The sequence below is a fragment of the Gavia stellata genome, chromosome 9 (assembly GCF_030936135.1).
Source record: "Gavia stellata isolate bGavSte3 chromosome 9, bGavSte3.hap2, whole genome shotgun sequence".
NCBI lineage: Eukaryota > Metazoa > Chordata > Aves > Gaviiformes > Gaviidae > Gavia > Gavia stellata.
Window position 1 is genome coordinate 10,911,952 of NC_082602.1, and position 15,972 is coordinate 10,927,923.

The following is a 15,972-nucleotide window of genomic DNA, read 5'->3' on the forward strand; positions in this document are numbered from 1 at the left end:
CTGAATGGTGCTATTTCAAGAAAACAAATTCTTGTTAGTGATAGTATTAATCATGGTGAATTATATTTTTGGTACTGGACAGACATTTTACCTTCAGCCACAGAGAATGGATAACCTCACTCTGACATGATGAGGGTGGCAAGAGGAATGTGTAGCACAAAACAAATACATCTAATAATTTATGTTATTGATTCTATAGATAAATAATGAAATATTGTTTCATATCCATTTTGGAGCTAGTGTGAAGGAAAAAGATGAAAAATTATAGTAGATAAAGATGGTAATTGATAGCTACTTGCTTCAAAGTTCCAGAAATATTTGATCATGTAGTCATTTTTACATATGTCATGGTTTAAGCCCAGCTGGCAGCTAAGCACCACACAGACACTCGCTCACTCTCCTCCGGTGGGATGGGGAGAGAATCAGAAGGGTAAAAGTGAGAAAACTCATGGGTTGAGGTAAAGACAGTTTAATAGGTAAAGCAAAAGCCACACGCATAAGCAAAGCAAAACAAGAATTTTATTCACTACTTCCCATCAGCAGGCAGGTCTTCAGCCATCTCCAGGAAAGCAGGGCTCCATCATGCATAACAGTTACTTGGGAAGATAAATGCCATCACTCCAAATGTCCCCCTCTTCCTTCTTATTCCCCCAGCTTTTATTGCTGAGCACAACATCATATGGTATGGTATGGAATATCCCTTTGGTCAGTTGGGATCAGCTGTCCCAGCTGGGTCCCCCCCCAACTCCTTGTGCACCCCCAGCCTACTCGCTGGTGGGGCGGTGTGAGGAGCAGAAAAGGCCTTGACTCTGTGTAAGCACTGCTCAGCAGTAACTAAAACATCCCTGTGCTATCAGCACTGTTTCCAGCACAAATCCAAAACACAGCCCCATACTAGCTACTATGAAGAAAATTAACTCTGTCCCAGCCAAAACCAGCACAATATATGCTACATATTACCTGTTGCTAATAATATTAAAATTAAAATAGTATAAAACTGTATAGTTGGAGCATGGGCTGAAGAGCTGAGATTTTTTATTTTTGTTAGCACTGTGGCAGAATTGGTGTGAACAGAGGTTTGTATCTCTATAAGCTAATATAGCAACATGTAAATGTAAAGTCTAAATAGGGGAGTGCAGAAGAGGTTGTGTATAAACATAAGAAAAACAATTGGCATAGATAAAAAGCAAAAATTTAATTTCAGATAATGATTTTTTGTTTGTTTGTTTCCAATTTCCTATTGTTTCTCAGTTTGGTCTGGGGTTTCTTAACTTGAGCCTGTTTACTGTGTTGCTGCAAATTTTATGGGTAAGTGGGTCATAGGTTTCTGGTTTTGGGTTTTTTCACATTCAAATAATGTATCCAAATGTGAAAGTGACAAATGTCTGGATATGGTTGAAATCTGATTTTGTTCCAAAAATTACACCTTAATAGGTCTAGGAAGCCTAGTGTTGTTATGGTGTGAAGGGCAATTCTTACTGCCACAATTCTGTTCTGTAAAAAAATCAACCAAGTGGGCTCTCTTTCTTTCTCTTTCTTGACCTCATCCTGCTCACTATTGCTCTTCCCCCTTCCCCAGCAGCAGAAATGTGAAAGTTGATTTGATAACGTTTATTGAATACAAGCAATAGGGCAAAATATGGGTTTGTTCATCCACTGAAAATAAGAGTACTATTTCTGTGCAATTCTGCTTCAACAGATGTGATGACTGTTCTTCAAAACTAACAATACTGATATTTTTAATTATTAAGAACTTTAAGTCCCTCATGTCTGAGATGTTTTCTAACAGTAAAGGAGATTAAATGGATAGAAATAGTTGATGAATGATGATTTATTTTTTTTAACTAAAAATGCCATGTTTCTATGTTGAAGTGATTTTTATAATTAAGTTTCCTCTCTGTTGCTAGCTTTTACTTATCAGCTTCTCCAACATGTTTACTCTTACGTTTTGTATCCATAGAGAGATAGTGTTGGGATAAGCAGCAGTGTGTGAACATGTCTCTTCTGGTTAAGCATCTCAGTCAAAGAGAAGCTGTTAGAATTGTTACCTGTTTGGCTGGTAACATGGCCAACATTAGTACATGGAAGAATATGAGAACATTTGCAGTTCAAAGAGTTGATTCTTCAGGAGCAGCAAAAACCCCCAACACTTTTTTTCTCTAACTGCTATTTCTACCATAGAAGCCTGTTACAAGGAACAGTTTGGGATTAGTGCCCTAAAGTGTTTTGTGGGGGTGTGGGAGGGGTGTGAGAGGGCAGAAAGGAAACAAAAAAAGGTGTTAAGAATTTAATTTATGACTGTGTTAACATGCAGCACCTCAGAAGGATTTTGGTAATTCCCTTAGTTTCTGTGAATTAGAGCTAACTAAAAATGGATTGAACAGCCCAGCATGATAAAACTACAGATTATTTCCTTGGCAGGTACGTAAGCCAAGAGCTGGCATCTGTTCAGAGCTGAGAGCTTTGCACCAAGTTATTGTTGAGCTGGTTAGGAACACCCGGGGTGTAACTGCTCCATTAAAATGATAATCTGACAAGACTGATTTCACTTAGAAATAAAACAAAGGCAGTCTTGTTAACTTGTAGTTCAAACAATTGCTTGTGTTTTGTATACAGGAAGCTGTGGCGTGTGTGTACTGAGGCATTAAATCAGAGTATTTAACAACCTCTGATAATTTTGTTTGACATCCTATGTCTACTATTTTTAGCTATATCTAGATTATTATAATTTAGTTGTGCATCCACTCATCTAGCTATAAATTTTCTGTTTTACTGGAACTGAATGTCTGGGAGTGTAAGTGATGGCTGTGTGAAGTCATTTAAGCAAATAAGTTTGTCTGAGTTTATTTGCTGATCAAAATAGATGAGAAAAGCAAAAGTAACTTACAGGCACTCCATGCTACCTCTTCAGCATTTTTTAAATACTTGAAAGGATCTCCTGTCTTTCCTTACTGCCCTCAGAATGACTTGTGTAGTGGTGAGTCTCCATCCAGGAGGTGTGATTCTCTCTGTCAGGTTCAGTACTGGCTTTGAGAGGTCTAGGGCTGTAGCATCCCATACTGGGAAATTCCAGGGAACATCCAGGCAAGATAGACTTGGAACTAGTGCGTAGTTCAGCAAATTCCTGAACAATGAGACCTGGAGTACAGCTTTTTCAAGGGGGAAGTTCCTGTTTAAAGCAAAAGATGAAGGGAAGAGGACAGGTATTAATTTAAACTTTTTTTTGCAATACACTCCTAGGATGAAATATGTAGTATTACTACTCATTCACAACAACATATTTTTAAGGTTAGGAGTAGCAAATACAATTGCCTGTCAGAAATTGTGTTAGGATAGGCTGTAGTAACCACAGATTCTCAATGCCATCTGCATGGAGCTTGAAGAAGGCATCAGTCTTTCTGTTTAATAGAGTCAGCCACCAGATGGGTATTAACTTTGCTTTCTCCTGGGCTGTGTTTGGGTTTGTGAAAGGATGCATGTCTCTCTGTTAGCCCCTGTGCTTAGATTTTCTGTTAAATATAGCGCAAATCTGTCCTTGTAACTTTCTTCATTCTGGCATTAAATCCCTGCACTGATAAGCCCTCTATAACCATTAGTTAACATTCATGCCTTAAATAATTTTGAAATCATATTGAATTAAGCTATAGCCTTACTTATGTTAATTGAAAAACTACAGTTCTTATGACAATCATGAAAAGTGCTGTTGGAAAAAACATAGCATAATATGCTGTGTAAGCTGCCACTTTGCTTGACAACACCTTTCTCTGCCAGAGTGACGAAAGAACAGTAAGGGAGCACAGCAGGAACTGGACTAATAGAAAGAAGCATTTCTGCTATGCCTGTCATCTAGGGACCTTAATGAACTTCAGCAATTAAAACATTAGTTTTGCAACCTTAGTCAAGTGCTGTGTATTTTTCTTTCCTCTCTCCCCTCGGTTTGGAAGTTTACTGAACTGCTGTGCTGGGCCCTGGTCCCCTGTGCCCTGGTGTGCTCTGAGCCCTGAGCGGCTGCCTGGTGTTCAGGAGCTGGCTGGTGGCTCTCCGCCACCCTTTGGGTGTGCAGATTCTTTACGTGTCATTCTTTGAAAGCTATGTCTTGCAGCCTGGTTGTCTTGGCGCTGGATTTCCTCACAGCTTAAACCTGTTCTCTGTGTTTCTAGCTGTGTAAGAGTTAATCCTTTAAACTCACAAAGTTTGCACAGCATTCTGACAAAATGTTCAGTTCTTGTCTCTGTAGACGCAAACAATAAAAGTTTGCAAGGTCTCTGCTGCAGTTTTTTGAGCCCTCATGAGGGGCCTGGGTAGGAACCTGCTCACAGTTCATGTCCCATCTCTAAAACTGTGGAGTCTTTCTAGCTCAGGTCACCTTTTTGACCTCGACTTATCTGGTGCCCCAACAAATCCCTTTCAGGAGAAGCACCTCACCCTCTCCTGGGTTGTTTGCCTCGCATCTATTTTGACACCTTTCCATCAATAATTTTTTTTTTTTTTAATTTAGCAATTCAGATCCTGCTCTTTAAACTATTTTCTCCACATGCAGGTAGGAGTCGTAACTCTTGACAGACTCCCTAGCAATTGCTGTAATAGCTGGTGGAATAGCTTTAATGTTAGGAACTCTCATTGTCATTTGTCTGGGTGGAAAATGAGTTCTGGTATACCAAAGATGGGTATACCACAGGCGCATGTTCCATGAAATAGTAGTCTTAGAAGAATTAATTTCAAAATATTAATCAGAATTTATAGATTACATTTGGATATATTTTCCCAGATATTTTTATGGCTGTCAGAAAGTTTGCAAAAGGTATCTGTGTTAGGATCACACCTTTCAATGCAGCTTCACCTGGGACACTGTCACCTTGTGGAGATTATTAGCACAAAGTGGGCAACAAGATAGGAAACGAGAAATTACACTCTTTTTTCCATGTGACTTTTAGGGGTGATTTTGGTATATTAAACAGAATTATGTGCATCCTCTGACCAAGCTCTAAATATGCATAGAGCTCCATACTCTTTGAAAAGCACTGTGTGATTATTGATAACTTCAAGTGGTCAAGACCTCAGTTCATTCTTCTCTAAAAGCTAGATTACACCATCCTTACAGAGAGCAGCATATGTGCAAATAACTCTTGAACATATTGCATATTTTCTCAACCATGTCACCCAATCAGTAGAAATGGTCTCTTAATGCTTGTGTAAGATTAGAATGGGATTCAAGCCTATCTAGGGAAATCTATTTTTCAGATACCTTTTGGGAACATGCATTGAAGGAGTTGTGTAAATTTTTCCACTGTTTGCATTGTGTTAAAAACAATAGAATCACACAAATAAGGAGGACAGAGATTTAAAATATGTTCTGAAAGAAGGGCCATTCAGGCAGTCAGGCCAAAGGAATGGTCAGTAAAAGCCTTCCTCTTTGGTAATGCACTGTCATGGTGATTCACAGATGAAAGGCTGGCTGGCTGACTTATCCGTCACCTTTTGGCCTCTAACTTACTGGTTGCCTTTTGGTGTGAACATGAGCATCTGCTGGAGTCATGGATGGACTGGTCAGAGTTCAGCAGTCCAGAAGGCAAACGACTCAAAGATTTCTTGCCATGGAGATGGTAAACAAAAAGCTGGGTTGGAATTACCAAGGAGCAGACTATGAAGACACACTATAAAAACAATACGTAAATCTGTGAATAAACAATTTCACTTGAAGCTCTTGTTGCTTTTTCTCTCATGCAGTTAATTTGTCCTGCAGCTATCCCTCTACTAACCTTCCAGGAAAGTTTGTATATTGACTTTGGCTGAAGAGCCTGTTCCTGGAGCGGAAGAAAGAAATCCTGTAGTTCTAATTTAGCTGTAGTCATAGAGTTAAGCTAAAGCAATTTCAGTTCCATGCATAGATGACCTATGTCAAAACTTCATGTCAAGCATTGGAAGGATGTTCTTGTAGTTTGTGTCAGAGAGGGACTTCTTTGATACGTGACTAATCTCACTAGTTTTGTCGAGGTTTTTCCTTGTGGAACTGGACAAGTTAGTTTAAACTTTCTGTAACCGCATGTTCGTTAGTTCTCAATTTTGTAAGGTGGAAATGCTTGTTCTTTACTTCCCCCTCCTCCCCCCAGTTTGACAGTAAAATTTTCAGGGAAGAAACTACTTGTGTAAGTTTGTGGCATCCAGCACACGAAGACCTCAATCTTAGCTTTGAGCTCTGAGTATCTCTCTGATAGTGAACATAAAGTAAAAGTTGAACAAAAATTAAAAAGGACAAAGAAGGTTTGAATGGCTTTGACTTGATCCTGAAATTTTCCTCCATAGCCAAGTCAATTATCTTGCACTGATAACATTAAAGTAACTCATATGCTGTATGTGCCACATGTTGTTCTCTTCTATCTCATAATATATTAATTTTTTATTGATGTCTGGAATGGCAGGCCATCTTAAAGGTATTTTAGGTATTTTTTTATTATTACTTGTATAATTTTTGGTATTACAGTTCTCTTTGAAGTAATTCTCCTATCCACTGAATTCCACAAAGAGAGGCTCTCCTAGAAGGACTGCAGCCTCCAGTCACTGGAGTATAAATCACAAATGATAAGTATATGAGGGATGTCAGCTATCACTTGCTGGTGGCCCCATAGCAGTAGCCTTCTGTGTGTGGAGAATGTCAAGATGCTAAGCTCATCTCTTCCAGGAAGCCTGAGTTTTTTGAAGTTCTGGAAACTTTTCTAATTAGGAGAGTTGTAGAGTGGGTTTGATCAGAGTCAGAAACTATAGTTCTAATGACTGGGTTTTATCATGGCTTCACAACAGTTTACTGTAGTTTGCTAAATACTGGTGGTCACAAAGCAGTATTGGATTTTACTGATATGCAATATTCAGGAGACTTATTAGGTTCCTGACTTATGATTGTATTTGGGCTCATAGCCACCTTTGGGTCTAGGAAATATTATCCAAAACATCAGGTTTTACAGATTGATATTTTTGTCCTGTGCTCCTGAGAATGTCTGCAAGTTAAACAAGGAGGAGAAACCCAAATTAATGCATAGTATCTAGATAGGTGTACCGTCCTCTCAGATATGAAGGGATTTCGCTCCGGATCCCAAATGCCAGTCTTAGGCGCATTTCTGTCTTAATTAAATGTACACTACTCTTGTGACTGTTTGGGGGTGGGGGGAGGCTGCGGGCCAGTTGGAAAAATTAAACAGTACAGATATTTTGTTACCAGAAACTCTGTTCATTTTTGCCTAAGCTGGTTTTGCTATCAAGCCTGTATTGTAGAACAGCATTTGAGTGGCTGCCATGTCACTGTAAGGAAATCAGGCAAAAATGGAAATTACAGTGACTTGTACATAGCAAAAACATGAAGCTGAGTTCAGTGTAGATCAATGGTAGTGGGATGGGACTCTCTCTGCGACTTAGGTTACATGTGCAGATCTTAAAATAAAGAAGCTGTAGAGAGATAAGAAATCCGTATCGGTCTGTTAGCTCACTCTGAGGTTTTTTACAGTCTTGCAATTACTCAGAAAAGAGTTACAACTCATTATCATAGCTTTTTAAATAAAATTCTGCAACGGTAAAGCTAGTTGCTCTGCTGGGGTAACCTTCAATGAGAGTATTCCCACGTTGCAGTTCGGTATTTGAAAACAGATCTTTATATTCTGTGCAGGACTTAAAAACTTCAACTTAAAATGTATTTATCCATGAAATATTTATTCTCTATGTGTATTGAATCAGTTTTCCCTCAATCAGAACCTCTACATCCAGAGCAGTGCTATGAAGCACTGTTTTTTACTGAGAGCTTTAACTTTATTGGTTTTAATAATTCCAAACTATAGACGTAGAATATGAGCACAGGTGTTAGCTCAGCACTCCAGGCTCAGCTATATTGAAGTGTCCAAGCAAAATATGAGCAGAGAAATACATACTTTCATATTATTAGATACATTTGGGTGTTCATTATGGAACGTGGTATAGAAAAATACCTTAAATTTAATCATGGTCATTAAACTGAAACAGGTACATGGCACATAGCTAGGTTTTCATGTTCTGACATGACACAAAATTCTGCATTTTTTTTTTAAAGCTACGTAGCGGAGGCCATGTAGCACATGCAAACACCCTTGTAGTTTTCTATCTTTTGCCTTTGCAGAGCTACTAGGAATCAATTACCTAGCTTACATTGCAGTAGCAGTTTGATTTGGTTTTCTTTTCTCTCTTTGCCAATCATCTCCCCAGGTCCTGTTGTAGAGCTGGGGCTTTATCATACTGCAGCAGGTCTCTCAGTGAGAGCAGTAATTCATTTCTGCCTTTTAAGAGATACTGATGGAGCCTGTCGAGAGCCTTCAGTTATGTTTGGGCCTTGACAAGTTTTAAGAGCAGACAAGAAGCTGCCTGGCTTGCTCTGTTCAGAACACCTGAGCTACTGTCAACTGGGCAGCTGCTGCTGTACATTTGCGCTGCTATGTTAACCTGCCATGGCTGAGTAAGTGGGAATGTGTGGCTCTTCTGCTCTGTATGGAGTTGATGAATTTACAGTTCAAACAGCACAAGTTTAGGGAAATTTCTGCACTTACCTGCTAGTGCAAACCACCTGAAAATGGGTTGAGATCTTTGACACAGAGTGGAGAGGGAGAAGGTTACATCTTTCTGTTTTCACTAACATAGAATCATAGAATCATTTAGGTTGGAAAAGACCTTTAAGATCATCATGTCCAACCATAAACCTAACGCTGCCAAGTCCACCACTAAACCATGTCCCTAAGCGCCACGTCTACATGTCTTTTAAATACCTCCAGGGATGGTGACTCAACCACTTCCCTGGGCAGCCTGTTCCAATGCTTGATAACCTTTTCAGTGAAGGAATTCTTCCTAATAGCCAGTCTAAACCTTCTCTGGTGCAACTTGAGGCCATTTCCTCTTGTCCTATCGCTTGTTGTTTGGGAAAAGAGATGGACACCCACCTTGCTACAGCCTCCTTTCAGGTAGCTGTGGAGAACGGTAAGGTCTCCCCTGAGCCTCCTCTTCTCCAGACTGAACAACCCCAGCTCTCTCAACCACTCCTCATAAGACTTGTTCTCTAGACCCTTCACCAGCTTTTTTGCCGTTCTTTGGACACACTCAAGCACCTCAATGTCCTTCTTGTAGTGAGTGTCCTCCCTATTAAGAGCACTTCTGGTTTCCTCTCTGCCACTGAGGCAGAGACTTAAAGGGTCCTTAACCCTGCCAAAGAAAGGATTGTTTACCCAAGTTCCAGATGTGTCTCCCATGCACCCATTATGTTCAAGTTTTTTTTGAAGATCTGAAGACTATGATCTTGCCTATAGACTGAAGATTGATGTCACCAATATTTTTGTTCAGTGCCTGCATATGGGGGGGAAGACAGAATTGTGCAGGGCTGTGCAAGTAATAAAATTACAAGTAGTTTCTTGAACTAGTACTGGGCTGTAAGTGGATTTTTACAGGAAAAGGAGGTACCTACCTCAGTGAGCTCTCAGGAAAACATCACACAGAAGTCTGAGCTACAGCGGAGTTTTAGTTCATTTAAAAACTATGGTATTTAAATGTTTGAGGAAAAGTTTGAAGGATTGGAGTCAGTGTTGGAAAAATGTTATTTGCTAATCTTTCTGATAGAAATGGTACTACTGAAAACTGCATAATTTATAACAGGGCTACAAAAATCCAGTTCATGCTCTCATTTTGGTTTTGTTTTAATTTAATTTTTTCTAATGAGAAATGAACAGAATTCTCAGAAAGTCTGTTTCTTTTCTAATTCTTTTACTTGTTTGGTTCTCAGGTTTTGAACTTGGCTTCGCTATGGCGAGTCCCAATGCCCTGGTGTGCTGGGAGGCCCAGTTTGGCGACTTCCACAACACGGCTCAGTGTATAATAGACCAGTTCATCAGCTCCGGCCAGGCCAAGTGGGTTCGTCACAATGGGATCGTCCTGCTCTTGCCACATGGAATGGAAGGAATGGTGAGGGCCACTGGCTAGTGCATGTGGGAAGAAATGCTGGCTACCACACCTTCCTCTGTGGCTATAAAAGCCAAAGGTGTCTTGGGATGGTGATACGAAGCAGGGGGCAGGAAGGCACTGTTTAGCATGTTGGACTGCTTCAGTGCCTCAGAAAAGAGTGTGGATAGATTGATCAGTGAGAACCAAAGAAAACAGAGAAATATTTCTGAGCTCTTAGCTTTGTGTCCTTCTTAGGGGCGTGTCCACATTTTCCCATGGTTTTTTTCTTTTTTCCTCTCTCTTTTTGTGTATCTTTCCCTAAGAAATTGCCTTCTTTCGCTGAAAAGCCGGATTCTTAGCGTACAGTAAGAAAGAAATCATTAGTGTCTAGTAGTGCTTGCTTGGTTTTATTTTGCATGAAGTACATCTGTGTAAACGCTGTACTAAATGCACTTGCAATGAAATGATATGAAACAGCTTTAAAAGTTCTTCAAAATTCATTGACATTGGCTAACTTTGATTTAATAAGAAATTTCCCTCATTCTGAAAAGGAAAATGTTGACTCTTTTTCTTTGGTGGCTAGTAGGAGGAGCTAGATGGTATCTTAGAGGGAAAGGGCATGGGCAAGCTCTGTATATAATGTTATATGAAGTTCATGTTCGCAGTAGAATTATTCTTCAAATCTTTTAAGTTATTTTTAAAAGTTACATGAACATCATGTCAAGCTAGGTTAATTTTCTCCTTTTCAGATGCATTAATATTCATTAATTGATACATGTATGTTTCTAGTTTTCTATTAAAAAAGCAGAGTTTGTGCTACAGTGGCAATCTCCATCTGTATAAATGCTCTAGACCCTTTCACTACAAACTGTGTCATTTCCATTCCCACAAACAATTTAGCTTATTTCCATTCAATTATAATCCTGTCTTGATATACTGGGGTGCATTCATATCTTGTGAATGGCTTTCCATACCCATTTGCGTCTCAAAAATAAAGGGTCTGATGCTGTTCACAAGAGTTTTGATAAATTAATTTTTTTTAAATGAATCCTGAGGCACAGCCTGAATATGTACTCAAGAGGAGGTGTGGTCCTCTGCAGGGAAGCACTCAGCTGAAAGGAGCTGGTTCTCTGCTACTTAAAATACAGTTGATCTTTTTTTTCTCTTAGCCACTTTGCAGCTAAGATTTGCCCAGATCTTCTGAAACATGCTTATTTTGCTACTAGTGTCAGGTGTTTTCAGAATATCTACGAATCCCACCAGGCTGTTGAAATCCGTTATCTTCCCAGAGGAGCTTTCCATTACAGGGGTGTTATTCTCTCTATAACTACAGTGTTGGGAACAGAATGATTTGGGGAAGGATTCGTAATGGGATATGGATCCCTTCACCTCTAGGTCATGCATTCACAGGCAAGTTGGCTGTGATTGAAAGACTCTGCTGCCTAATGGCTCCTTGGAGACTCATCTAAAGGTAGCTAATGGATTCAGTATAGGTCCAACTGGATAGGTGGTCACAGTAGAAATAAACCCTGCCCCATCCCACCCAGCAGTTGCTGGCAATCTGACTGGCCGTGTCAGCAGAGAAATCAAAGATGGATTTGAACATTGAGGCTCTGGATTGAGGTTGTGGCTGGGGCAGTTTATGTGTGTATGTTAGGGAAGCCTCGCATGTCTCTCCTGTAATTGTTTGCTAGTAACACCTCTGTTTCCAGCGTACTGAATTCAGAGTGCTTGTGAAGCACTATGTTTGTACATGTATAGGTTGTACTTAGGGTAGGATTTGATTTACAGCAAATAGATGTATACAGCAGGGGTATTGCAATATTGGACTGTTACTGTGCACCATAGTTTTGCGTGGCTTTGCTTCTTGTTCTCAAGCCTTTACCCATTTATGACCAGATTATTTGGCACCTCAAAATTGGAGACAGACTTCAAAAGAGTAATTATGCAAGGCACAGTTCCTGGCTGTTTGTGTTACTCCTTCGTTGTCAGTGGAGTGTTTTTTCCTTTGAATTCCCTTAGTCCATGGAGTAGAGTGAATCCTGCGCTTGGAAGCAGGGAGGATGATGTGTTAAATCAAGATGGACTACTAGCTGTCAAAATGATGAGTGATTTTAGAGATCATACGTTAAGGTTTCAGCAGAGGAAGTTATGATGAGAGACGGCCATATAAAGAAAAAAGCTCTTTATGAACATCATTAGCTTAGGAGCCATGGAGAGATTTGAGAGGTGTAATAGTTTATGTCGTCAAGTTAAAATACCTTGCAACTGTCTCCAAAATGAAAGTCCTTCCTAACAGTAACTGTCACTTGAACAAGAAAACGCTGCCAGCATTAGCAATAAAAAAAGCACACTGCATTCTTGTACTCCTCACAGCTTTCTCTCATCCTTTATAAACAAGGACATGAGAGGAAAGATAAGAGATTCTGTTACACTCCTTATTCCTGATATTGTCTGTGACCAGCACGCATGTTTTGCTAGTGTAAAATGGATCTAACGATGTTTGTGCACTAAATGAAATTACATGTGTACATGTATTTTGATCCATTTTAGCTGAAGTATTCATCTAGGCTATTTTGTTCTGTACTGAACAGTGAACAATGGTAGGAGACAGATCCTGAGTCTGCTTGTTGTGTTGCTAATAAGGCAAAGATAGTCAGCAGTTAACTTAGTGTTTGCTCCTGTTCAGCATGCAAGCGTGGTTTAGCCCAAAGAAGTGTGAGTCACTGCAGTACATTGAGGCACACGGTTTTTCTTCTGACATTCCTCCTGTGCCTTTTTGCCCTGCATTAGCAAAGTCGGTTTTGTGCCCACATGAACCTACTGCCCTTTCCCTGGTCTTCGTCGTGCAGCTATACTGAGGCTAGAAATTACTTGCAGCTGGTAAAAGCATTGGAAATCAATGTAAAACCTCATCTCCTATGAAGACAGTTTACGGAAGACAAAGAATTCCAGTCCTGCAGTGTGTCCTCTCCACTCTCACTGCTGCTGCCATTGGTGCCTTTGGCTGGGGGGACAGGCATGCAGCCCTGTGCAGAGCTGCCAGGGTGACAGGAGGTACTTATGCAGTGAGTGACCTAGACTGATGTCTAACTGCCGCTTTGGCTTTTTAATGTTGTTTTAAATAATACTCTTACCAGGGTCCAGAGCATTCATCAGCCAGGCCTGAGAGGTTTCTGCAGATGAGCAATGATGATTCTGATGCTTATCCAGTAAGTAGATTTGTCAAAGGCCATGTACTTTTTTCACTCTTCATGTCTCAGAGATATTTTTTGTAAGAAGCATCCTTTTAGCTAGGTATAGGGGGTTAAGATTTAGCTTCAAGATTTGGTGTAACGTTAACTTGATCCCAGTAACAGTAATGGAAGTATGCAGTATGTGCTGCTTCATTTCAAAGCTGAGGTCATATACAATTAATCTCTGGCAGCGTCATCTTTTTATGGCTGTTCCTCAGGGCCCGTGATTCTGCTTGTTTATATTGCTGTGCGTACTGCAAATAGGTGTCTCTAGCTAACTTCTAAAGGAGGCCAAGTGAGACTACTCTTGGCTTTTTGCAGTGGAGCTAAATTGTACTGCTGGGAGCATGAAAATAAGCGACTTCTAAATTTTATTCAGCTAAGACGCTCATACGTTGGTCATTCATTTCTACAGATAAAGTACATAGCTCTACAGGATACTGGGCATCCACTTCCCCACTGCAGATTTCCTAAGAAACACTGCTATACATCAATTGAAAAGCCCCCCAATTAAAACAAAAGGAAAATAAAATGAATGTTTCAGTATTGGCCCTGAGTTTGTTACCCTTGAGGTGATCATAGTTCTAAAGTTATGTCCCTCCTCATCTAAAAGTGATTTTTGTCAGTGTACTGTCAGAATAAAGACCTGTTTGACTACATTTAAGCACTGTCAATTGCACATAATAAGCAAGTTACAAATTTTATCATAGAAAGTAGGAGCTCAAACCATGGACCAGGAAATCATGTTAGATGCTGTACCAATCTGTAATGAGATTATTGTACCTATACCTATATATATGCTTACCTAATATATACGTACATAGATATGGATAAACACCCCCCATATTTGTAAAATACATACATAAATTTTAAATGTTTTATATTTATTAAAATAGTATAAGAGGACAGGACACCTACCAAAAAATGGGAGAGAGAGAGTTAACTATACACTCAAAAAATGAATTACAGTTTTAAGATTCTTTCAAAGGGGTTCTACTTTGTGTCTTCCACCTACTGAAGTCCTAGTCCTCCTCACCCTTCCTTCCTGGACTTCCCAGCTTGCTGAAATTAATGGAAGCTTTTTGCCTTTATTTGCATACATTTTTAGGAAGAAGTAGATACAGAAGAGATTTGTAGGGATGCTTCCCTAGCTAATAATATAATCTCAGCAGAGATCTGCTAATTAAGTTTTTTGAGGAAGGGAGCTGCTGAGAGTCAGAAATAGAAGGATGGCTTTCAAGCCTTTTTTTCTGATCTTTTAGACATTTTTCTAATGCCTTTAATGTCTCTCGCAGGAGGTCGGTGAGCAGTTTGAAGTTTCCCAGTTGTATGAATGCAACTGGATTGTGGTGAATTGTTCAACTCCAGCCAATTACTTCCACGTCCTCAGAAGACAGATCTTGCTGCCATTCAGAAAACCGGTAAAGTTACTGTAATGGACTTGATTATTCTAGGTATATTAACCCTCATATAAAGAGGGGTCTTTGTTTGTATATGACATGCTGCTGAAAAGAACAAGAATCGTTGGTGAAGACCCTTAATTGAACAGAGGTTGAAGTCGCTGATTTGATGGAATGAAACTCAGCTCTGACTTACTATGATTCTAAAACTTGATTTTCAGCTTTACTTCCTTCTGGCTGTGCAGACCTTCAGATGAGCTTGTCCAGGCTATGTAGCTAACATATTGCATAACTATCATCTGCATGTGTAATTGTTGGAACTTCAAAAACGTAAGATACAACTGTTGGATGTTTTACTGTTTCCTGGCCTATGACTTGATTTTGTTCTCAGAGAGAAGCATAAGCAATGGGTTTTGAGAACCTTTAAAGGGAGTGGACTACCCAAATCTTCTGAATAATTTTGAAACTTCTTAGGCTTTCAAAACAGGAAAAAATTATTTACTGTGTTTGCTATTCATGTTAATTTGATCTGTTGCATATTCTATGAACAGTGTTACAAATGTTGCATGTAATAATGTAGATAAAGCAGCTCCTGAGTGTTGGAAAAATTTCTGTCTTACAGCTGATTATTTTGACACCCAAGTCACTGCTGAGGCATCCAGAAGCTAAATCCAGTTTTGATGAAATGGTGTCTGGTAGGTCACCTTAAAGTATTTTGGACAAATAATTAGGTATACCGAGTTGCACGTCAGACTGTGAAGAAAGGTTTGCCTTTTCTTTAGGCATAATTTCTATGGAGCTGTTGTAGTGAGATCTAGCATGGACTTTTGCTGAAATGTCTGCTTTCAAGTATGGATTCTTAACAGGCTTATCTTGTAACCAACCATTAATCTTAAAGGCAGCGGAAAGTGCATTCCCCTTTCTGCAGGGATGTTCCCCTTAATAAGCTATTAGGTCCCTCCACTCTTTTTCTCTTTATATAAAAATTGAATTGTTCTTTGTACTGCCTGCCCCCCCACCCCAGATGTGAGGGATAGGTTGCAATCACATTGTACCAGTTTGGAAGAATGAGGGGCCCATTTCTTCTTACAATACTCAGTCCTGGGGTTGTCATGTCACACCAGTGATCTAAAGTGAGATGAGTGAGTTCAGAGCTGTAGGCTACCACCCTAGCTGCTGTTGGCATGCCATCAGTGCCAAGAGATATGTAACAACTGCAGAGGTAGTACCAAAAACTGGGGTGATTTGTCTTGCTATGCACTGGTTAGAACGTGTTAGAGTGGCATGAGGAAATGCAGTGAAATGTACTGAGTGAATCACTGAAATGATTGTTCAGAGTGAGAGGGTGTGCATAGGTGTGGTGGTCTGTCTCCAGTTCTAGTGGGTGTCTTGACTGC

General features: G+C 39.8%; 1 protein-coding gene across 2 annotated transcripts in view; it reads left to right on the plus strand.

Moving 5' to 3' along the window:
- The window catches only part of OGDHL (oxoglutarate dehydrogenase L), a 50,591-nt gene that overhangs the window by 31,389 nt on the left and 3,230 nt on the right, over positions 1-15,972 (plus strand). For both annotated transcript variants that reach the window (XM_059821107.1, XM_059821108.1), the window contains 4 exons: positions 9,782-9,960; positions 13,080-13,151; positions 14,471-14,596; positions 15,198-15,270. In XM_059821107.1, the coding sequence (XP_059677090.1) occupies positions 9,782-9,960; positions 13,080-13,151; positions 14,471-14,596; positions 15,198-15,270 (450 nt within the window). The remainder of the gene's footprint in view (positions 1-9,781; positions 9,961-13,079; positions 13,152-14,470; positions 14,597-15,197; positions 15,271-15,972) is intronic.